General features: G+C 33.8%; 1 protein-coding gene and 1 pseudogene across 2 annotated transcripts in view; both read left to right on the top strand.

Moving 5' to 3' along the window:
* Positions 1 to 17,763, top strand: part of AP5M1 (adaptor related protein complex 5 subunit mu 1) — a 25,062-nt gene extending 7,299 nt beyond the window's left edge. For both annotated transcript variants that reach the window (XM_044230748.1, XM_044230749.1), the window contains exons 3-8: positions 3,181 to 3,408; positions 4,970 to 5,109; positions 5,979 to 6,064; positions 6,151 to 6,269; positions 9,110 to 9,206; positions 12,080 to 17,763. In XM_044230748.1, the coding sequence (XP_044086683.1) occupies positions 3,181 to 3,408; positions 4,970 to 5,109; positions 5,979 to 6,064; positions 6,151 to 6,269; positions 9,110 to 9,206; positions 12,080 to 12,162 (753 nt within the window). In that variant the 3' untranslated portion in view covers positions 12,163 to 17,763. The remainder of the gene's footprint in view (positions 1 to 3,180; positions 3,409 to 4,969; positions 5,110 to 5,978; positions 6,065 to 6,150; positions 6,270 to 9,109; positions 9,207 to 12,079) is intronic.
* On the top strand, positions 16,281 to 22,934 carry LOC122894489 (annotated as a pseudogene).

The following is a 22,934-nucleotide window of genomic DNA, read 5'->3' as shown; positions in this document are numbered from 1 at the left end:
ATATTCTTAAATGTTTTTCTTTTTCTGATATCCTTTATTCTCTGCACTTAGAAAAATAATACTTTTTAAAAAAGATTTCATTTATTTATTTGACACAGAGGGAGTACAAGCTGGGGGAGCAGCAGGAGAGGGAAGAAGCAGGATCCCACTGAGCAAGTGGGGCTCCATCCCAGGACCCTGGGATCATGACCTGAACCGAAGGCAGTCACTTAACTGACTGAGCCACCCAGGCACCCCTGAATATAAACTTTTTAATCAAGCTTAATGTAGAGGGACTATGTACAAATGCTATAGGTAAGAGTAGATTTCAAGAACAGAAAATAGAACAGTCCTGGCAGACAAATTGGATCTTTTCCTCTTTAACCTTAAAGTAACACAAGAGTTTATGTGTCTGTTTTAAACTCACTTCTATCATGATCAAAAATACATTCCAGTTATTAATGTATTAGAAATAACTATTATGAATGATGGGGCACCTGGGTGGCTCAGTCAGTTAAGTGTTCAACTCTTAATTTTGTGCCAGGTCATGATCTTAGGGTTGTGAAATTGAGGCCCATGTCAGGCTCTGCACTAGGCATGCAGCCTGCTTAAGATTCTCTCTCTCCCTCATCTGTCCCCCCCCAGTAAAAAATAAGAATTATAAATGGCTCTAAAATTGAGGTGTTCATGGCTTATGTCATTCATAAAACTTGAAATAGTTGAATTCTTCTTTCTCGTAAGTCGTGAAATAAAAAGAAAATTCACCATTTTTGTTTTTTCATTTTGTGGCAATGAGTAGGGAATACGTTATATATAATTTGCTATTAACTGGTATTAAATATGTCAGCTCATTGATAGGCTGACCCTAGTTTATTGCTAGGAATTTTGGATTAGTTTCTATACAAATCATCATGATGGAGAACTTTCTTCTTTAAAAAACTTTCTTCTAAAAGTAAAAAGAATGGGGGTATGCCATCATCCATGCACTAAATGTTTCTTAAGGCGTTTATGTAAATAGTACATCTGTTATCCAAACATTTTTTTTAAAAATCCTTAGTATTTAAAGTTTTATTATGAGCCCTAGTATAAATGGAAATAATTATCTTCATTTAATCTTAGTCCTAGTAGAAAACCTGGTGAACCAAAAGCCACTGGACTGAAGTTCTAGTCCTCATTCCACCACTAATTCTTTGATGTCTTTGGAAGAGTCATAATTTTTACAGTCTTTTCTCATTTTTAAAATCAGTTAATTTCCTAGGTCCCTTCTGTTTTTGTAATACCTAGTTAAAAGTGAGATTTACATCTGCCAAATTGGTTTAAATGGTAGTACTCACATTTCTCAAGAATGACTGTCCTCATTCTATAGTAAATGACTGATGATCTGTATTTTAAATGACTAGCCAGCAGATAAACCATTGGTGGTTTCTGTAATGGCTGTAATTTTCCAAACCCTCTAAGAATATTAGACTGGTTTAATAAGTATAAAATGAATATTTAAATATTGTAATAATATTTATTATTGATATTTGCTCACTTTATTATCTCCAAAAATATCTGTCAAAAAACAACTTTTTTTTGTTCTTGCTAGTTCACATATAGAGTGAAGTAGCAGATGGTTTAAAACTCAAAACACTAAAATATTTTTAAGGTTTGTGGTAAGGTGTATTGGACATCTTTATTTTCAAATGTGATAGACATTTTGTAACTGTTACCAAAAAATCTTTATGAGGTACTAATACCTGATACTGTTCATAATGCCTGCTGGCTAAGTGTTTATACTGTATAGCAGATATATTCTTGAATTCACACATATGTCAAGTGATAGATAAAACATGAGCAAAACATGTCACATTAGACAAACATGTCACATTAGGAAAACAAAGGTAGGATCCACAATTAGAAAAAGATGCCCATTCAGTAAACTTTTTAGTGTCTCTTGTACATAACAATGTGCTAGGCACTAGAAATACAAAGAAAAATATAAGTTCTTGCTTTCAAAGAACTTAAAGTTTCAAGAGGGAAACAAACAGGACACAGACAAATACCTGTAGGGGGTGGGCAGTTACTACATGATGTGGACTGTGTATGTGATAGTAGAACTAGCTGCTTGCATTTGGAGCTAAGCATTATACCTGCTAAGTTCTATTAACTCTTAAAATATTTGTTTTGATCTACCAAACAAAACATATCAATAAACCTTATATGGCCCTTTTGACTAGTTTCAGTTGGGTGCTTTTAATAGAGGTTCATGGTTAATTACCATGCACACACAAGTAAGGTGTATCATTCTGGTTGGGTCAGAAAAAGAGCCATTACAAGGTTTATGGGACTAATGGTATTTAATATAGGATTTAGGCTTACTAAAAATAACAATTAATTTAAAACTTTATGAAAGTGTGAAATAATTTTGAATTTTTTGAGGCTCATATCAGGTGTAAGAGGAGTTGAGAGAATAAAAATTCTGATCTTCTAGCTGCAGCCTCCCAAAAATAATTGCTAATGACTTCAGTCTGGAGAAGCCAGAATTCACAGATTAAGTCTGAGATGCCACCATGTCTATCTGTTACAGCCTCAAAGCAGAAATTCATGGAAATTTCTGAAATGTACTGCATCTGGCCACCACATCCTTAAAGCAGGAGCAGAGAGTTCTGTGAAGCTGTCATATCCAACTTCCATAACCTTCCAAGAATATTAGCTTCCCAATTGCAGGGTAGAAAATGATTAAAGAGGTAGATGGGAGCCAAGCAATGAAAGGCTTAAAAGTAATGCAAAACTGAGGGGGAACCATTGAAAGATCTTGAGCATGGATACAATATATTTAGAATTCTGTTTTGTTAGGATAGCTCCAGGAGATGGATTGATTAGAGGAGAACAAATCTAGATACATTTGGAGGGCTGTGACAGGAATTGTAGGGGCCTGTACCAGTGTGTTTGCTATAGAAATGAAGAGATGTCAGTGGATTTAAAATAGTTTTTTAAGGATTTAGATACAAGCAGAGGGCTCTAGGAAGTTTCTCCTCATTCCTGTTGGTGTCTGAAAGTATAATAGAACCACTGCCCGAAAACAGAAAGTAAGAACAATACCTTGAAAGAAAAATGAGTTAAGTTGTGGGAAATAACTCAGATAAATTTACAAAAGCCTCACCCAGAAGATGCATGCCTCTAAGATCTTGGTAATATCTGTTTCTGTTTCTGTTACAGTGTGATTTAGAAGGAAACATGCCAAATGTTACCATCAGCTTGAGTCTCCCCACCAATGGGTCTCCACTTCAAGATATTCTCGTTCATCCTTGTGTGACTTCTCTTGACTCTGCCATTCTGACTTCTAGTAGCATTGATACAATGGATGATTCTGCATTTAGTGGACCTTACAAATTTCCATTCACTCCTCCTTTAGAGTCATTCAACTTGTGCTACTATACTTCACAGGTAAATAACCTTGGAAATGTTGAGACTTTACTAATCTTTGTGTTTATGAATTCTGTTGTAAGCAAATTGTTCATACTTTTGGCCCACATGAGAACTTTTCATTATTTACCAGATAGTAATTGTTGAATGAAGATGAAGATTCAGGTCTTTCAATAAGATACCTCTTCTCTCTGGTGTCTGGTGTCTCTAACAGCACTGAATGGTTTTCAAAGTCATGGGATCTTTTTTTTTTTTTTCAGTGTTCCCTAATAAAGACTCCATGGTCCCACGGTAGATCCTGGTATAATTTAGTCATGGTTTGAATTATGAACATAAGTCCTGTAATCCTAGGCAACTGGGGTTATAAACGCATAATATTATTTATAGATACTGTGTGTTGAATAACTTTTGTGTCAGACATTGTCCTAGGCACTTTACATGTGATTTCTCCAGTACTTTGAAAACCCTTAATATGGGTATTACTTGCCCCATTCTACAGATGAGGAAAGTCTCAGAGAAGTTAAATGACAACCCAAGGTCTTATAACTGAAAAGTAACAGTCTAGATTTAAACCTAGATTTTCTTCTTCTTCTTTTTTTTTTTTTTTAAATATCTTATTTATTTGACAGAGACATGGCAAGAGAAGGAACACAAGCGGGGGAGTTGGAGAGGGAGAAGCAGGCTTCCCGCTGAGCAGGGAGCCCGATGCAGGGCTTGATCCCAGGACCCTGGGATCGTGTCCTGAGCCGAAGGCAGCCACTTAACAACTGAGCCACCCAGGCACCCCTAAACCCAGATTTTCCACACTCTAAAACCCAACCTTTTTGCTATACTATTTGTTTTTTGTCCTGATTATGAGTCAGTAGTTTGAAAAACCTACTCATGCTAGCTTACATAAAGGGAATTTATTTTGATAATGTAAGAGGCAGTCTGTGTTATTCAAGGATAAAAAGAAAATCAAAATTAAAATCACTCTCTACTCAATGTCTGTACTGTCTTTCTCTTCTCTGCTACTCAGTTTTCTCTTCCAACTGGCTTTCTCTGCTTCCACATGACCTATAACTCTGAAACCTTACACTACATAAGTAGAGTCTATTTATTACTTCAAATGTACCAGAAAGAGTGATTGGCTTACTTCAGCCTACAGACAGTGTCTCCTTCAATCAGTTACTGATAACCAGTTGAGTAAGCTACTGTTAAGTTAGGAGGTTGGGGAGTCACAGATAAACATAGGGAACTATGAGCAGCAGGCACTGTGAGCAGGGCATCAAGAAACAATATGTCTAGTGCACATCTTATGTTGCATGTCATAGAGAACCTGGAGGAGGGGAACCTAAATGAGCAAGCGAGGAAAACAATGTATTGCAAACCTTTCTAAGGCACCTTTCTTATTTCTGGAAACAGAGAAGGAAAAATCCCTGCCCTTAGAACAATAATGGCTCCCTCATCTATTATCAAAAAAGTGTGGAGTAATTTATACATAATAACTACATTACTGCAAGGCCTTTTTCTCAGTCATCATTGGTATTTTAAACCCATTAACCTGAGAATTATACAAAAATTTGTTTATGTTTGTTTCCAGGTCCCAGTCCCACCAATTTTGGGTTTTTATCAAATGAAAGAGGAAGAAATACAAGTAAAAATAACAGTTAACTTAAAACTTCATGAAAGTGTGAAAAATAATTTTGAATTCTGTGAAGCTCATATACCTTTTTATAATAGGTAGGAATAAAACAACGTGATGCCATGATTTCTGCCTTTCTTAGTACATTCCCATTGCCCTACAGTAAATTATTTATCTTTGTCTTTTTACCTTATTTTTAAGATCTAAAAACTTTATTTTACTCAAATGAATGCTGATTCTGAACCAAAATTCAGTCATAAAAGTAATCTGTTACCTTTAAACGTATCTTTATTTTTCTAGTTAAAGTTACTAGTAAATACAGGAGGGAATGTGATATAATGCTGATGAGTAACAGACCTGTACCTGAAACCAGTAATACATTATATGTTAATTAATTGAATTTAAATTTTATAAATGTTAGTAAATAAATAAATAAACTTACTAGTAAATACAAACTTAAGCCAATGTAGCTTCTTCAGGGATTATTTCACTGCTGGCTTTATTTTTAGCAATTTCTAGGTGCTATTTATATATAAGACAAAGCCAACTATCAGCGTCCTGGTGAATTAAGCCAAAGATAACATAAGATTTTTTTCCTCTACAGCTCTGCTTTTAAATTTGTTCTACAGCATAGGATGTTCTTTTCATAGGATGCCTAAAGATAGAGTAAAATAATAGTTTTAACATTATGTCAATCCATATGACTGTTAGGGCTGTATTAAGACATTCTATATAATTTTATAGTTGTCTTTAGAATTAATAATGTCTATCATCACCAAAAACTTTTATTGTTTCTGTTTTTTTGTGTGATTTTTGTTATTTATTCTACTTTATTCTGCAAACTTGAATATAAATCTGCTTTTATTCTGTCCTTCTATTAAGCAATACTAGCTACATTTAACTTAGATCTCTTAAAACTCTTTTATGATCATTTTTTCTTTCTGTTGTGTCCTTTTCTTTTTTAAAGAGGTCCAATCACACATGTGGAATGCAAAGTTAGTTTTGGCCAACTTGAAGTATTTCGAGAGAAAAGCTTATTAGTCTGGATTATTGGTGAGCTTTTATTATTATTTTTTTCATCCATCTGTTGTAGAATCTACTTACTTTAGAATAGTTAACTGGTACATTTGTGTTTTTAGGACAGAAGTTCCCCAAATCAATGGAAATTAGTCTTTCTGGAACTGTAACTTTTGGAGCCAAGAGTCAGGAGAAGCAGCCATTTGATGAGATTTGCATTGGAGGTACAGCATATTTAAAGGTAAATACATTTATGTGGCTCACTACAGTAGAAACCCTTCCCTTGTTTTTAAATTGCATATATCTAACTGATTTTTATTGTTTTCTAGCTATTTTTTGTGGGGGAACTTCTTGTCTGTGCTAAGTCTTTTTTCAGATTTTTGTAAGATTTCTTTTTGTTTAGTATTAGTCACTTTCTACTTCACTTAATACTTAAAAAATTTTTAAGGTGAAACAGTTAAGTATAACCTTAACACATCGCAGTAACGAAGTTCTGTTTCCCAGCCCTTAGTTATCACATTCAAGATTCGTATGTAAAAAATATAAGATGAAGCCCTTGCCCTCCAGAAATTTTCCACTGATGCATGTCAGTAATTGATCAGTGCTAACTGCTTTTGATATTTGAAGGAAACTGAGCATTTCTGTCCAAAGTGGTCAAGGAAAGCTTTGCAGTAGAGAGGGAGTTTAAGCAAAACTCTGAGGCCCATATAAGCATGAAAATGAAACTTTGATGATTGACCACCATTTATATAGGTAAATAAGTGACTTAATCAAAGGAATGAAGGATGACAAGGCACACCTAGGAACCAGTGCTAGAAATAGTAGTAACACATCAGGTTAGATAAATATTTAGGTCTAGACTGTAGCTTTGGAAGGTCTGCATTCCAACTTTTATTCCTTTGTTAGAAAATGTTTATAGTTTTTTGAGTATAGGAGTGGTCTTTCAGAAAACAATACTTTATGAAGATCATTCTGGAATGGATGTGAGAAGGAAAGTGAGTAGGAAAAAAAATAGTAAAACTTGTTTCCTGATGAAAGGTATTAAGTTAATAACAGTGTCACAGAAAGAAAGAAAGACTGCTGGAGAAGCTATGATAAAGGTAAAGCAATGGTCACTAATTAAATATAGAAACAAAAAATAGTTTTATGTCCAAGATTTAAAAACATTAAAAAAAATGTAGCTTAAGTCAGACTTGAAGCTCCAAGATGGTAGAGACCATATGAATGTCATTCATTCATTGTTTTTGTCACCAACATCTAGTTCATTTCCTACCACAAATATTTGATGAAGGGTGAATATACTTAGAAAAAGTACTAATATTGAGAAAGTTGGGAGGAAGTGAGCTACATATCATGTATGCTGGTGATAGCTAGACACAATGTAAGTGTCCAGTTAGTAGCTGAAAACCTAGAGTTCAATTCTCAAGAGGAAATTCAATAGTATATAAGGATTTAGGGGTTACCTGTGGAGAAAAAATAGTTGAGGCAGTGGAAATGAATAAGATCCAAAAAAAAGAAAACAAGTGGCTGATTTAGAAGACCCATTGAGAGGAATTGAAGGAGTGATCAGAAGAGTAGCAGGAAAATCTAAATAGAATGGTAGAGAAATCAGAAACATTGAAATCTATTTAATAAAAAAAATTAGAGGAAATGGTAGTGAAGTCAGAAGTACACTAGCGATATTCATTTGTTCTATCTTGGCTTCAGCTATATCCACAAGCTTTGTTTCAAGGATTATTATAAAAATTCCTACTTCCAGATATTTTTTAGAAAAAATGTGGGATGTTACTACACTCTGGGTCTTGCAGAGGTAGGGATTATGACTTTTTTTTATTAATTTTTATCACCTCCTCAGTTATAATCTCATTGCAAGCATGTAATACATATTTGTGTTCACTGAATAGATTTATTTTTATAATATTTACTTATATGGAAATCAATCTTCTTATAACTTCCAGAATCCAGAATTATATCAAACAAGCAAGCTAAAGCCTTTTATAATTAGAGATAATATGAGCTGCAATAGGAAAAAAGTTGCTTAGAAGATCGGAAAATTTATATTCTATGTATGTGGCAATCAAAAAGAGATTTGGCAATCAAAAGGAGAAAGTTTGGCAATCAAAAGGAGAAAGTTAGGAAATGGGAGAAATTTGCAGGGATGAGAGATGGAAGAAGAAATGCAGAAAAGAAAAAAAAAAGAAGTGCAGAAAAGATTGCAAAATATTGCAAAATCAGGAATATGAGGACAACAAAAGGAGACTGGAGCTCCCTCAATAAGACATAGACCTTTGATAGTTCATGTGAATATCACTATGACTTAGGCACCCCACCACTATGCCTTCAGAGAAAGTACTAATGGCCCTTTCTACAATAATAGTGTAATAACTGGTATTTATAATGATGATGCCACATTATCAATTAAATCCAGAAATATGGATTACATTTTAGAAAGTTTTCATAGGTGAGAGAAAGGATGATTTCTGAGCTTAGTTCTAGAAAAACTGAATTTCAGTTTTCTGAACATTAAGCAGAACATCTCATTCCTTCCCAACATGAGACAGATTGTTTCAGTTTTAATAATTGTATTCTTGTGTTTTGCTAGAAAGTGTATAATTTCTGCTTGTAAAGGAATTATGATCTGAAATAGATCACAATCATATAGCCTTAGAATATGCAGAATACCAGACACCCTAAGGGAAGAAACACCAGCTTTTGTTGTCTGTTGAGTCTGAGTTCACATGCCAGCTCTGCTGCTTACATTCTGGAATGGTAATTGCTCCTATCTCTGAACCTCAGTGCCCTCATTTGTAAAATAGGGAAGCTTTGCAACATAGATTAGAGTCTGTATTAGTGAAGTATCTGGTGGGCGTTAAGCATTTCATAATGACAGCCTTACAAAGAAATGTTCCTAATGCGAAGGGGGAAAAGTGTATATGTGTATGTATGCACACATGCATACACACATTTTTATTTTGTGAACTATGTGAAGTAAATTCGTAAAATTGTGTCAAGGGAAAAAAATGTGGCCATCACTTTTATCAATAATCACCTCAATTTGGTATATTTCTCTTCTTTTTCTAGCTTCACTTTAGGATCTTAGATTATACACTCACTGGTTGTTATGCGGATCAGCATTCAGTTCAAGTTTTTGCATCAGGAAAACCAAAAATAAGTACACGTAAGTTGTACAGATTCAAACTAGCTTGAGAGAATTTAAATGGTGCTATGCAATTATTACCAAAGATAAAATTAAAATGTAACAAAAAGAGATCAGAGAACAATCCCAATTTATAAAAATTCTGACCTGATCCTAGCCTGTGTAACAGTGTGTGTACTTTACATCGCCCTCTACCTTCTCTTTTTTAAAATGGTCTGGGTGAGCAAGGATTGGCATAGAGGTGCGCTTTAGTGTAAAGTCGGATTTGTTTTGCTCTGGTTATAATATACTCTTTTATTCAGAAATTGTTCCCAGGGGCTTTGGTATTGGATAGTCAAGGGTCTGAGTCTGGCTCAGATAATTTATTAGCTGCATAAATTTGGACAAACTAGTAAACTTCTCAAAGTTTTAGTTTCCTCATCTATAGAATGGAAATAATAGTACTGTTTATCTTGGGATTGTTATGAGATTTAGATAAAATTATATCGACCAAGTGCCTAGCATGATGCTTAGTATGTAGCATGGTTTCAATAAATGTTAGATGTGATTATTATTTAAAATTTTATTTACTTATTTTTTTAAATTTTCATTTATTTATTTATTTATTCGTCAGAGAGAGAGAGAGAGAGAGAGTATGCACAAACAGCATAGTGGCAGGCAGAGGCAGAGAGAGAAGCAGGCTCCCTGCTGAGCAAGGAGCCCGATATGGGACTTGATTCTAGGATGCCGGGCTCATGACCTGAGCCGAAGGCAGCGGCTTAACCGACTGAGCCACCCAGGTGCCCCTATTATTTAAAATTTTAAATATTTTTAGCAAATGCTATAGTCAATGAGCATTTTTTTACAAGTAGGAGGGCAATAGAAAGAAGGTTTCCAGCCTTCAGTGAGTTCATTGGTTGTAAGTAAACATATACACTGTACATGAAAACACAGGGAGATAAGAAGCAATTTATAAATGAATTCAGAATTATTTAATTCAGATCAAATACTTACAGTATCACAGAACAGAAGAGTAACTAGGATGAGGTTAAATGTTAGCTAAACATAAGCAGAACTTTGTTAAGTTTTATTTATTTAAGTAATATCTGTACCCAATATGGGGCTCAAACTTATGACCCCAAGATCTTCTGAGCCCAGGGACTCCTAGATAAATATTTCTTAAACTAAGGATTAAGATCCCCAAAATAGTTAGGGTAAGACAAGACTCTGTACATGAAAGTTTGTACATGAAAGTTTCAAAAGGATTATAGAACTCAGAACTACAGAATTCTGAGCAATTGCTTTCAAATGGCAATAATAAATTCTGTGTAATCAGAATGAGTCATATTCTCATGCATCATTTTTTGGTTGTATTTTAAAGAAATACATATACATGGAAGAGTCTTCACAATGCATTTTTTTAAATAAAAGCATGATATAATTATATCAATTTAAACAAACCAGTGGTTTTGTCTAAATACAAATATTTTGGATTCTATCTATGGGATACTGAAGGCAAACAGGCCAATATTTTAGATTGTCTATGGAAGATACGTTTTCTATTTAGGTAATGTCTAAAATATTTTAATTATCTTATTAATATTAGCTAAACATAGCAATTCTCAGAAAGCATAATATAGGATGAGGCTATTCAGTAATATACCTGCCTAATGTAAAATATTAGTATATCTTAATATAAATTAATATAAATATTAATATATTGAATAAAAGAGGTTATTTTATAATGCATAATTATGACCAATCTTTTAGTTCCTTCCTCTGTTAGTTTCAGAGCATGATTGCCACTTTGTGTAACTATATAAGACCTTTCTTTTGACATCATCTTGACAATATAATCTATTTTCAAAATATACAACTTAGTTCTGAAAATATTAATGCCAGTAATATTAATTTAAATAATAATAGCTAACATTTATTGCTTACCATGTGCCAGGCACAGCCTTGTAGCACTCTCTGTGAGAATTATTATCTCCATTTTTACAGGTGAGGATGCTGATGGAACAGAGGGATTAGGGTCGTGTAGCTAATAAATGGTAGGACTGGAAATCAAACCAAGCAGTCTAGCTCTACAGCCTGCCCGCTAATCAGTATGCTGTGTTGCTTTTCAATGTTAACTAGGTTTTCAGACTGAAATTAAATAAGTAAATAAATAAATAGTAATACATCCTACCTCTATCTTTTTCATTATGAAAAAGGACATGAAGAAGAAAGGTAGAAAAGAGAGAACTAAATATTTACTAATGTGTTTAATAAACAGAATTTATATGGGTCTAACTCCAAATGAGCATTATTAGCTCAAATTTACATATCAGAAAACTTTAGTTGAAAGAGGTCGTCATTTGTCCAAAACTACAAAGCTATTAAAACAGAAAGCTTAAATTTGATCAGAACTTTAAGAAATTGTTGAAACAGCTTTTTAAAAGTATTACTAGAAAGTGGGATGTTTATTTCTGTCTCTAAAATTTGGAATGGGCGAAGAACATCAAGATGAGACTAAGGACCATGGTGAAGAGAGGTCACAGAATTGGAAACCAATAAAAAATTTTAAATTTCTTTGTAGTTGATGTCATGGTCCATAAGAAACAGAATTTGAGGAAACCATGAGAAAAATTGATCAAAGTGGAATAAATGAGGGATATTGGAATAAATTTGGCATAAATAAGCTCAAAGATAGATTTAAATATCTAATAAACCCATATTTTTAAAGTTGTAAAAATTATAATGCCTTGATAAAGTGAAATTAAAGTGAGTATTTCAAACTGTTGCCTTTCTAAAATAATTGTTTCCCCATTTTTAAAATATCATGACTTTGCTCTTCATTGAATTTTTGTTAAGGTAATACAGTCTTATCATTTGTTTCTTTCTTTCTTTTTTTTTTTTTTTTTTTTTTGTAGACCGGAAACTAATTTCTTCTGACTATTATATCTGGAATTCTAAAGCCCCTGCACCAGTAACATATGGATCATTATTACTGTAATTATTTCATATTTAAATAGGATTTTTATAATGGTAACATAACTTCAATTAAATCATTAGTTTTTTATTTTTAATGTATGTGCATATAACCTGTGAGAGAAAAAGAGTCATTGGTTTAATTATAAAATGCTCTTATTTAATATTTTTAGCCTGATATAGTTGAAAGAACATTTTAAAGACTAATGTTGTCAATTTTGTTACCCTTTTGATTTTACCCGAATATGATTCAAAGCATAAAATAGTAGTGATTCATGTTAGGTTTATTTTAAACTAGTGCTGGATCACCCTACCATATATACTTTCCTGTTCCTGTGGCAGGCATGGCTAATCATTTGTAGCCTTCTTTCTCCATTGTGCCTTCCTGAATATGGGCTCAGGCTCCTTCTCATTGCAGAGCTGCAAACAGCCACTCCTGATGGATTGTAGATAAAAAGATGGATGTGAAAGATAAAAAATCCCACTCTTTCAAAACCTGAGTAGTAAGCTTCTTATACAGTGTATTGTTATGGAATACCAGAAACGACTGTAAATCTCTTGGGGAAAAAAAAATAACCAGTCAATGAAAACAAAGGGATATTGTTTAAATAGTAACCTATTCTTAATCAGAACTATCTTTCTTACTAATAAAGAATCTGAATAATTATATTTAAGGTGTTTGTTTATCTCTGTTCTAGAGTTACTTTTCATAAGTAATCTTATTCATCTGCCACAATAACATTTTGCTCAGGAAGTCAGTAAGCATACTAAGACGAGTGGAGCACCTTCAGAAAATGAGCATGGTGTTTTGTGATCACTTTATGCCTACAGCCAAATTTTTTAAAGATAAACTTAGGTATAATACTGTTTTTCATGTTTATTATATGAAAATTATTAATGAACTCAGGTAAAAATTCAAAAGTTGTTCTGTGGGTAGAGAGAATTACTTAATATTATTTCAATGTTGAGTAGCCTATTTCCTTTAAATTTGTCACTCCTGCGTTTTTATTAGCATTCTCTTGATTTCTTCAGGAACCACCTAGTCATAACTTTTTATTTGCTGTCTTTACAAATTATATGTCTTGTTCTGTTTTCAAAGCAGTTCTTTGTCAAGTTGAACTTTAAGTGACCATTCATGAAAAGATGAAATCTCAAGATCCTCAAAACTTAATCCATGTCAAGTTTCTTTTTTATGGAACAGAATTAGAAGCAGTATAAAAAATATGCATTACAGATTCATATTCAGTTAAATTAGCTCTTGGTTTCTATTTTTTTAAATCAGTCTCCTAAGGAAAAGCTTAGAAGAAGCTTCTAACTCCTTGAAGAAGAGCTATGACAGTTTGAAGGGAGAGTGCATATAAATTTAGGATTTTAAATATGATTTTTTAATTAAGGTCAATCTCACTCATTATAAATTCTCATTTTCTGCAAGGCATTATCATGGCGGAATGCTCTGTGTTCAAAATTATCCCAAGTAACAAAGAAAGTAGAATAACTGCCTGACCAGGACTTTAACTTATTATTCTGGCTTAATCATAGATAATCAGTAGTAAAAACTTTCCTTTTGGAAGAAGAAAAAACCCATTTTGCTTAAGTTATTTGATCTCTCTTAAACTGAAGGAAAGCTTAGCGTTTAACTTATGTTAATATTAATGGAGCCATTTGGACATCTTGATTGTATAAATGTTGAGTGAAGTACACTAAGATAGGCAAGAGGCATTTATCTAGTAAGTACACAGATATTCAGTATAATAATCCCCTAGGGAAAACTTTCTTTATAAGCAATCAGAGAAGCCAGTGAATCTTTGGTTTGACATTTCTAGAAGCCTGAGGAAAATCTAGGGAATACTGGAAAAGTGTAGGGTGAAGGAGAACCTGATGCCATCTGTTGCCATTCCATTCTAACATAACGCTACAGAACTAAAACCAACTCATGTTTTCATCCTGTTGAGATCAGCTGGGCACACTGCAATGCTTTTGATTTTGTCTAGAAACCTGTCACTTCAGGATAATTTCTGAAGACAAAGTCTGTTTCCCGTTTGGTAGGTGACCTGTTTAATGTTTTCCCTGTGTCTGGGAACTCCTTAGTGTAATTAGCGACCTTTGAACTCCACAACTAATCCTGAGCTATTTTGTATTCCTTACTCATCTTTAAGGCTGGACCTTTCTTTTCTTCAGAGTCCGCTGCCACAATTAAAGAAGAAACAGCTGCATTTCAAAGGGATTCCGATTCCAGAAGCTTAATCGTGATTGACATGTTCTTATTCTAAGCTATAAGACACTCTAAGAGTCCTTTCTTGGGTTAAAACTTCAATCATTTTCTAAAAAATTATCTCACTATGGATTTTATTCATTTTCTTTGATAACTATTCTTTGCATTTTTTAACTTGAAAGATGCTTTGCATTTGCAGTGAATATGAGCATCTACTTCCAGTAAAAGATTTGGATGGTGTCAGACATAACTCTAGATGCAAAATTGCTAAATTCCCTTTTAGTGCCAAAATGTGATTATGAAATTTGATGTCCTATCATAAGGGTAATTATTCTTCAGGAGACCCAAAAGGTATAAGATGTGTTAAATTTCTGAAAATACACTCTAAAAAAAGTAGTTGATGAATTTTATAAAACCCTTCTTCATTTTTTTACTGAACAATATTTTTAAAACTTTTTAAAGCCACCAATACTCTTACGATGTAAGGTAATACCCTTATAGGGATGGGCACTTTTTATTTTTCCTTTTTAAATTATTGATTTAAATGTCAGGTTTGAATTAAATAGCCTTATTAGGAATTCTTAAGGGAATTATTTGTGTAAAAAGTTTTTTTTTGTTCTTTTGATTAAACAGTCTGTCTCATAAACTTTTTTTTCCACACCAACTTAGTATTTCTGAGTTTAAATTATTGTGGCTTTTATACACTGTATGATTTAAGGTCTTTCAAAGCACAGTTTTTACACAGTAACAACTAATATTTTTCTTTTATTTTTTACTATAGTATTTCACACTGCTTTACAGACATTCGTAGACTCCTTCCTGTACCACCCCTGTGAGGTAGGTAGGTCAAGTTATCATCCAGAGTCTCTGTGGGGACTGCTGCCATAGCAGAATGGTTGTTTCTAAGACAAAGGTCAGAAAAGGGATGTTAATAAACAGTCCTCAGGTTTAAGGGACTTTTTTAGGATTACATCTTAAATTCCAACAAATCAGATTTAGGAGTTACTGAAAGTGAAATTGATCCATCCCTCATCCAAACTTTGCAATACTTTCCTGTTCTGACATCATTTAGATAGTTAGCTGTATTATCAGATTAGAAACCATTGTACGCGGCTGCTGAAAGGAAAAGGAGGCAAAAAGCTAAACATGGGATGAATTCTGAACCTTTTAACCTGGCTGAAGTACGTTGGTCCCTGTTATGCAAATACCTTCAATCCTCTGCTAAGTTCAGTGGAAATAATTTTCTTGAATGACAGGTTTATTCAGCAAGGATTCAGTTGGTGATTAATCCCCCTTTGATCTAGGGTATTTCACTTAACTACCAGTTACCTCGTTCTGACAAAGTGCAACTGAGATTAGGGAGATCACTAGAACACTACCAGGGTGTGCGTTTATTCTCTCTAACCTTTTAAAGCAAGGGCCAAGAATGCAATTTATTTTCAGTATTTGAAGATGTAAAGTCCTGTCTGCTAAGTTAGAAAGTCAATTGAATACCAAATGAAGTTTATTTCTTTACGTAATAGAACAAACATTTCTTTTTGCTTCGACTAACAATGATTTTAGGAAACATAGGCTTTGAAGAAAGAAGAAACAAAGACTACATTCTAAGTATATCTTCTAGTTTTGTTTCATGTATTAGAGTGTATACTTATTGGCCCTGAGATAAACCAAAAATCAAAGCAGTGGCTATAACTTAGGTTGAGAAAATGCTTCTATTTTATTAAACTGCATGGTTTCTCCCTGCCCTCCCCCCATTAAAAAATGTCATGCTATGTGGTAAAGAAATCAATGGGGAAAACATATTGTAATACACAATTATTCATCTTAAGACTTAGAGTTTCAAAGCTTTATTTGTTAACTTAGTCCTTCCTTGAGAAAAAGGGGCTTGTTATATTGTCACCATAAGAATAATCACATTCTTTTCCAGAATGATGGTTTTTTTCCATAAAGGTAAGTGATGCCATTACAAAAATAATCCAGATTATTTTAAATTATCAAAATAACTACTTTCTGCTATATTGTTTACTATTTCTTCTGCCTTTTTCTCATTTGATTGGCTTCTCTTCTTCCATCACTTTGAAATTTAAAATACTTTATGGAATTTTGCACAATATATTAAGAATAGAATTTTAAGATGTGTTTTATTTTAGGCTTCTTAAAGAATTAGCTTTTTAAAACTATTAGCAACATCAGTGTCAATATTCATCTTCCAAGATACCAAATTTGGAGATTTATTCCTTTAAGTATATTTCAAGTTTGACTCTTTAAAAAAGAAACACGATAATTTGTAACAAAAATAGTTTTAAAACATTAAATTATTATTGATTAATTTTATTACAGACAAGGCATTTTTTAAATGCTTTATCATTGTTCATTATTCTAGTAGGACTTTAGAATACAAGTTACATGTTTAAATAACTTTCCCTACACATTTTTTTTTGTCTCAAACATTCTGTGATCCAATTTCTGAATTGAAACAATGACTTGTACACATCTAATTCATGTTGGTGCCAAGCCAGTCTCTCTAGTTCCAAATTAGTAACCAATTTGTTTCTAAATATCTTCTGATAACAAGTTACCTAACCAAAGCAAAATTGACCTTCTCACTTCGGCAGCACATATACCAAAGCAAAATTGAGAAGCAGAAAAAGATAGAAGGGCAGGATCCCTGGCTATATTGCTAAGAAACTAGTATGTTTAATAATTAACTACTCTATGCCATCAATATTTAGTTGATAAATGTTGCAGTATATTTTGAAATATGCCATCAGAGGCTCTAGATGAAATATATGTATACACATATGTGTATTTGTGTAATATATGTTACTGTATCTGACTTGGTGGGTTTCCCTATGAAATGTTTGTGTTCATGTCAAAGGAAGAGTATTTAAAGTCAAGTATCTTCTCTCCAAACATGTTAACAGTAATGGAGAGGCTCAATAAAATGAAAATTAACGGAGAGCTCGTGCAATTACTCTGAAAAATTACTCTTAGGAGCTAAAGCCTAAATGTTTCAACCAGCTTCTAATGTTTTTCATCAGCTGTTTTATGGAGATGATAATGTTATTGTGTATGTATAGCCTGGAGCAGTCAATGCCTTATCTGTATTACTAGTTTACTGTGAGGTCCACATTGCTTTCTTTAGGCCCTGACTAATCTGTGTAATTGTCAGCAGTGTGGTGCTAATGTATGGTGCATAACATTTATGGATTGACAGGTACCCTGGGATGGAAACCACCTACTGAACTGTTTTTTCCAGTAAGACGTGGAAATTTGCATGTCTTAATAATCCATTAAACATTTGAAGTCAAACTGTATTTTTCTCCTTTTTAAATGTCTTCTTTTTAAATGATAGTATCTGTAAAATAATATTGTTTAGTTAATATGCTACTATTAATAAAAATGAAAAATGAATCATTATTATGCCTCTTAAGATTTTTACTTTTTCTTTCAAAGGACTTGAGTGCCCTCTGCAGGCTATAAAGGGATAATTAATGACTGTATTCAAACCCTGTGATTTTTTTCCCTTTAAGAAGCATAGCCTGAATTAAGTGGGATCCATTTTATTTATATTGTTAGCTTTGTTAATTTGTCAGTGATTGAAGCTAGAGTTTCTTTGTCAGTTTTATAGTTGTATTTAGTGTGAAAAGTATTATTACCATTGATTTTCCAAATTACTTAGCTGGGGCTCTTTAAATGTTGGAACTATATACATTGGAACTAATAATACGCATTTCCTCATAGAAAGGAGATCCGGAAGACATTTAGCTATTTTGAAATTTATCGGGACTGTAGAAAATAACTTGGTTATTTCCCTTTACATTTTTAGGGTATTATACATTTGGTATGAAGCCTTTTTCAATATGTATCATGTAAATTTTTAAAATTATATACAAATTTTATGTATTGATCTTGATGAGTGATGGTTGTGTTCAAGTTAAAAAACAAGGCTTCTTAGAATTTCTTTAAAGAAAGAATTAAACAGATAATGGTTTGTTGTGTTATTGTATAGGTCTGCTAACTAAAAAGAGCATTTCTGTTTGAAGAGCAAAAAGCAGAGGTTTCATTGAGTCCCTCATTTCAGTGTACCCATACTTTCTCAGCAGGTGTAACAGTTCTGTTCCTAAAGAATATAGGAGTTCATTTTGTATGTAAACTATAGAACCAGAGTGCCAGTGGCACTTCTGATTCACTTAAAGCTGCCAGGGAAATTAAACATGATGAGAACAAGGGGAATGACTGGGTCAAATTAATAGAAATAGATCTTTTTGCAAGCAACATAATGATCCTGATCATCAACCTTGAAAAGTAAATTGGAACAAGCAAATTGCTGTTGAAAAATTCTTTCAGCACTCTGCTGTTGCTACTCAGCTAGTCATGGCTCAGCCAGGGGCAAGGAAAAAAATGCACTCAGTTTTGTATTAACAAAGGCAACATTATTAAAGTGAATGTTTGCATTGTGTTTATTGAAGTGTTCAAAGAATATTTGTTGCATCTTCAACGCTATTCTCCAGACTAGTACGGTGCATGAGTGATAGTAAAAATGAGTTATGTATACATTTTAGAAAGATAACATTTAACTTAAATGTTTCTGAACTAATCTTCAAAATATTTAAGCATCAGACTTCAATATTCTTTTTTGAAGATTTTCATCTAAGAAATGTATCCCCTAAAAAAAAAAAAAAAGACTCATTTGCTTGACTATACTACTTCAAATTACTTCCAAATTGCTCAATAAAACTTTCCTCCCAGAAACAACAGTGCATAGGGAATAATGGGCTGAAAGCAATCGAACAAAAAATGAAAACAGCTGCGAAGTTGCTGAAGCTTCGAATGTATAATAATATATTGTATGTGCATTGGAGAAGCAGCGTGGTAAGTGTGAGCACTTGTGTGAGCTACAGTTGTCCTGAACTACCTCATAAAAACTAAGCTGAGAAAAGTCAAGACAGCAAATGATAATATGTCAGTCTGACATTTAAAAATTTAAGAAGTATATGTTCTGGTAAAGTGGGTAATTAATAATTAAAAGTTCAGAAAGAATTTTAGCTTTCACCTATCTAAAATGAACAACTTAAATCACTTTTATATTTTAGGATTAAAAAAAGTACAGTACTTAATGGGAATTAAAGTATAGTATTTTACTTGGTCTCTTAGTAAGTGTTAATGAATGCAGTTCGGTATTCTGCAGTCTCCTATGCACTCACTGATTTCTGAAGAACTGTTTTCTTAGATTCACCACCAGGACACGTTGTCAGTCTTCTGCATTTCAACCTAAAAATTTATCTGGCACAATTAGCAAAGATTATTAGCCCATGCTGGAGGCTGTTGAGAACCTCTTTGCCAGATATTTTATTATTTACCATGTCTATAACATATATTTACAGAGTATTACATATTTATTACTTTAAAGTCCAGAAAGAATTGATAAAAATTACCTTAAAGTTATGAATTACTATATAGAAGTTTATATTTAAAATGAACTTTAACATTTCCCTAAAGAACTATCTTTGTCCATAATCTTAAAAAAAAAAAATTTTTTTTTTAAATAAAGCAAATACCAAGCTTCTAACTCTACTTTTGCTAAGGAAGTAATCAGAAAAAGTGGTTAGTAATGTGCATAGCTTAATTATAATGGCAAGAGGACTTTTTAACTGATGTGGATATCAGTAGCTTCATGCCCAGGATATGTATTTCCTTCTATTAAAAGAACATGCCATTATATCTAATATTGAAGACCTAAACACAATTGAACATAAGGTGTGACTTCACATTAAAAATTACTGTGTAATCTAGTTGAAAGGGAGACCTTAATTTAGTCAATAAAAACTCAATGTTAGGGCCCCTGGGAGGCTCAGTGGGTTAAATCCTCTGCCTTCAGCTCAGTTCATGATCCCAGGGTCCTGGGATCGAGCCTCGCACTGGGCTCTCTGCTCAGCTTCCCCTCCTCTTCTCTCTGCCTGCCTCTCTGCCTACTTGTGATCTCCGTCTGTCAAATAAATAAAATCTTTAAAAGAAAAAAGAACCTAATGTTAAACTCTATTGTATTGTACTCTTATGTGCCACTCCAGAACTAAATACAAAAACAAAAAATAGTATCTGATTTTGGATGGTACCTTATGACTCCCACAATGTATTAGCATTGTAATATGGAAGGCTACTTCTATATATTTTTTAATACAGAAACTGTTCAAAGAAGTGATGGTTGGTATTCCCCAGGCAAACAGGACAGAAGGGCATCCCAAAGGCAACATCGTATCTGTGCAGGTCTGACAAACAGAATTTCAGAAACCTGAACATCTAAGATAGTAAGTGTATACATGGAATATTTTTTTGGTTTCCAATGTTTGAGATTTGGAGAGATAGATAAATATAAATTTCTAAGGAAATTATTGCTATATTTAACTTCCACCCTAGGCTGCAAATACAAAAGCACATCTGCCTACTAAATCTACATTCCTCCACTCTGTCTCCTTTTCTTTGATAATTTTGAATGCCTATTCACATATGCTAGTATGAGATTTGCCTCCATGTGATCAATGAATAAAACAGAATGGTGTATAAAGAGGTTTATAAAGGAAATATGTAAGTGAAGAACTTATATAACTTGGTAGAGTAAAATATGTTATATTTGATAAGCTAATGTTTTCTCTAGTTCACCTACAGTAGAACTTCTACCTTTGGAATATATTCTAAGCCTTGTTCCATTTGAATATGTATACATGCACATATATACATGTGTATAAGTAACTAAAAAAAGAAATATAAGCTCCAGAGCACTGGTCTCACCTATTAGTTTACAAATCTTTCCTCCACCTCCCATGCCAATATTTTGAACTTCTTGAGGACAATGACATTTATCTTCCCATCTTTGTATTCCCAGTGCCACGAGAAACACAAAAGAAGCTTAGTCTTGATTCAGTGGAGTAGTTAAATGTTAAATACATAATAAAGCAGATTGTCTTTCCACCTAAAACAAATCAATGGTGTTTGAGTGATTATGGTTTTGCATGTGTGTATAAGAAGTTCATTGTTCAAACAGTGGTTCGGTCCACATTCAGCACAGGTGATTTCTGCCCTGTGATTGCCATCTATAGCACTATTCAAATTGTCACCATTTGTGACACTTCTTCAGACATACTGTGCAGAGCTTTGGCTCAGCCTGTTAGACCAGCAACAGCTGAGGCCTGCGGTTGCTGCCCAGCATAGGACACATTCTTTGCAGTTATGCTTCAGTGAACCTTAAAGCCCTTGGTGCTCCCTTCTCAGAAATCCTTTCTGGAACTCATTCTACAATGGCTTTGTGAGTTCCCCACTATTCACCAGAGTTGATCCTGATTTTGTTCAATATAATATGACCTGATATGCTGTGACTCTTCTTATCCCATAAAGCCAGAGCTTTCAGTGATTCCCATATACTGATGTAATAGTGTCACCAGTATCCAAGAATTCCGAATGATTATTTTGAACATATCCATTAACCACAAAGGCAGAGTGGTGTAGAGGAAATCTACAATCTTTGAAGTCATACACAGCTGATTTCAAAACCTGCCACTTAAGTTGGGTGGCCCTGGATAAATTACTTAACTTCTGTGATCCTCCCTTACCTCCTAGCTTCATAGGATTATTGCTTTAAATGATACCAAGTTCTCCACATAGGTATTCAATGTTCTTTCCCTTCTATATCATAAGTTAAGAAGGGCCTTTTCATGTAACTGTCTCTGCCTATAATGAGACAGTTATAGCTTCAGATTATCAAAATTATATGAGTTGTCCATTTGACCTTGGTGGAGTTTGTTGATTTTATTCTTGTTTTTTTAAGTAAGTTCTATACTCAACATGGGGTTGGAGCTCACAACCTCAAGATCAAGAGTCACATGTTCTGCTGTTTTGTGGTTCCTTTGACATGAGGAACCATGAGCAGCAAAGTCTCCTGTGACCCTGTATGAGGTGGTACAGGAAGTCCTACATGGGAACCAGTGCAAGTGCTGGAAGTTTTTGGAGACGGTGGAACTGCAGATCAGCCTGAAGAACTATAACCCTCAGAAGGACAAATGTTTCCTGGCTGCCATCAGTCTTAAGTACACTCCCTGCCCCAAGTTCTTCATATGTGTTTTGAGGGACCAGTGGCACTTTGATGAGGCCAAGGCAGTGGAGATCCCTCACAGGTCCCTCATATGGACATGAAGCACTAAAGAAACTCAACAAGAATAAAAAATTAGTCAAGAACCTGGCCAAGAAGTAGGATACATTTTTGGCTTCAGAATCTCTGATCAAGCAGAGCCCACGAATTCTGGGCCCAAGCCTGAATAAGGCTGGCAGGTTGCCTTCCTTGCTAACCCACAATGAGAACATGGTGGCCAAAGTAGATGAAGTGAAGTCCACCAACAAATTCAAGATGAAGAAGGTGATGCATCTTGGAGTGGCTGTTGGCCACATAAAGATGACAGGTGATGAGCTTGTGTACAACATCCACTTAGCTATCAGTTTCCTGGTGTCATTGCTCAAGAAGAACTGGCAGAAAGTCTGGGCTTTATACCTCAAGAGCACCATGGGCAAGCCCCACCACCTGTACTAAGGCACAG

This window comes from Neovison vison, chromosome 13 (assembly GCF_020171115.1).
Source record: "Neovison vison isolate M4711 chromosome 13, ASM_NN_V1, whole genome shotgun sequence".
NCBI classification, from domain to species: domain Eukaryota; kingdom Metazoa; phylum Chordata; class Mammalia; order Carnivora; family Mustelidae; genus Neogale; species Neogale vison.
Note: the sequence above shows the minus strand (reverse complement) of the source record. Positions and strands in the feature narration are given on the sequence as shown.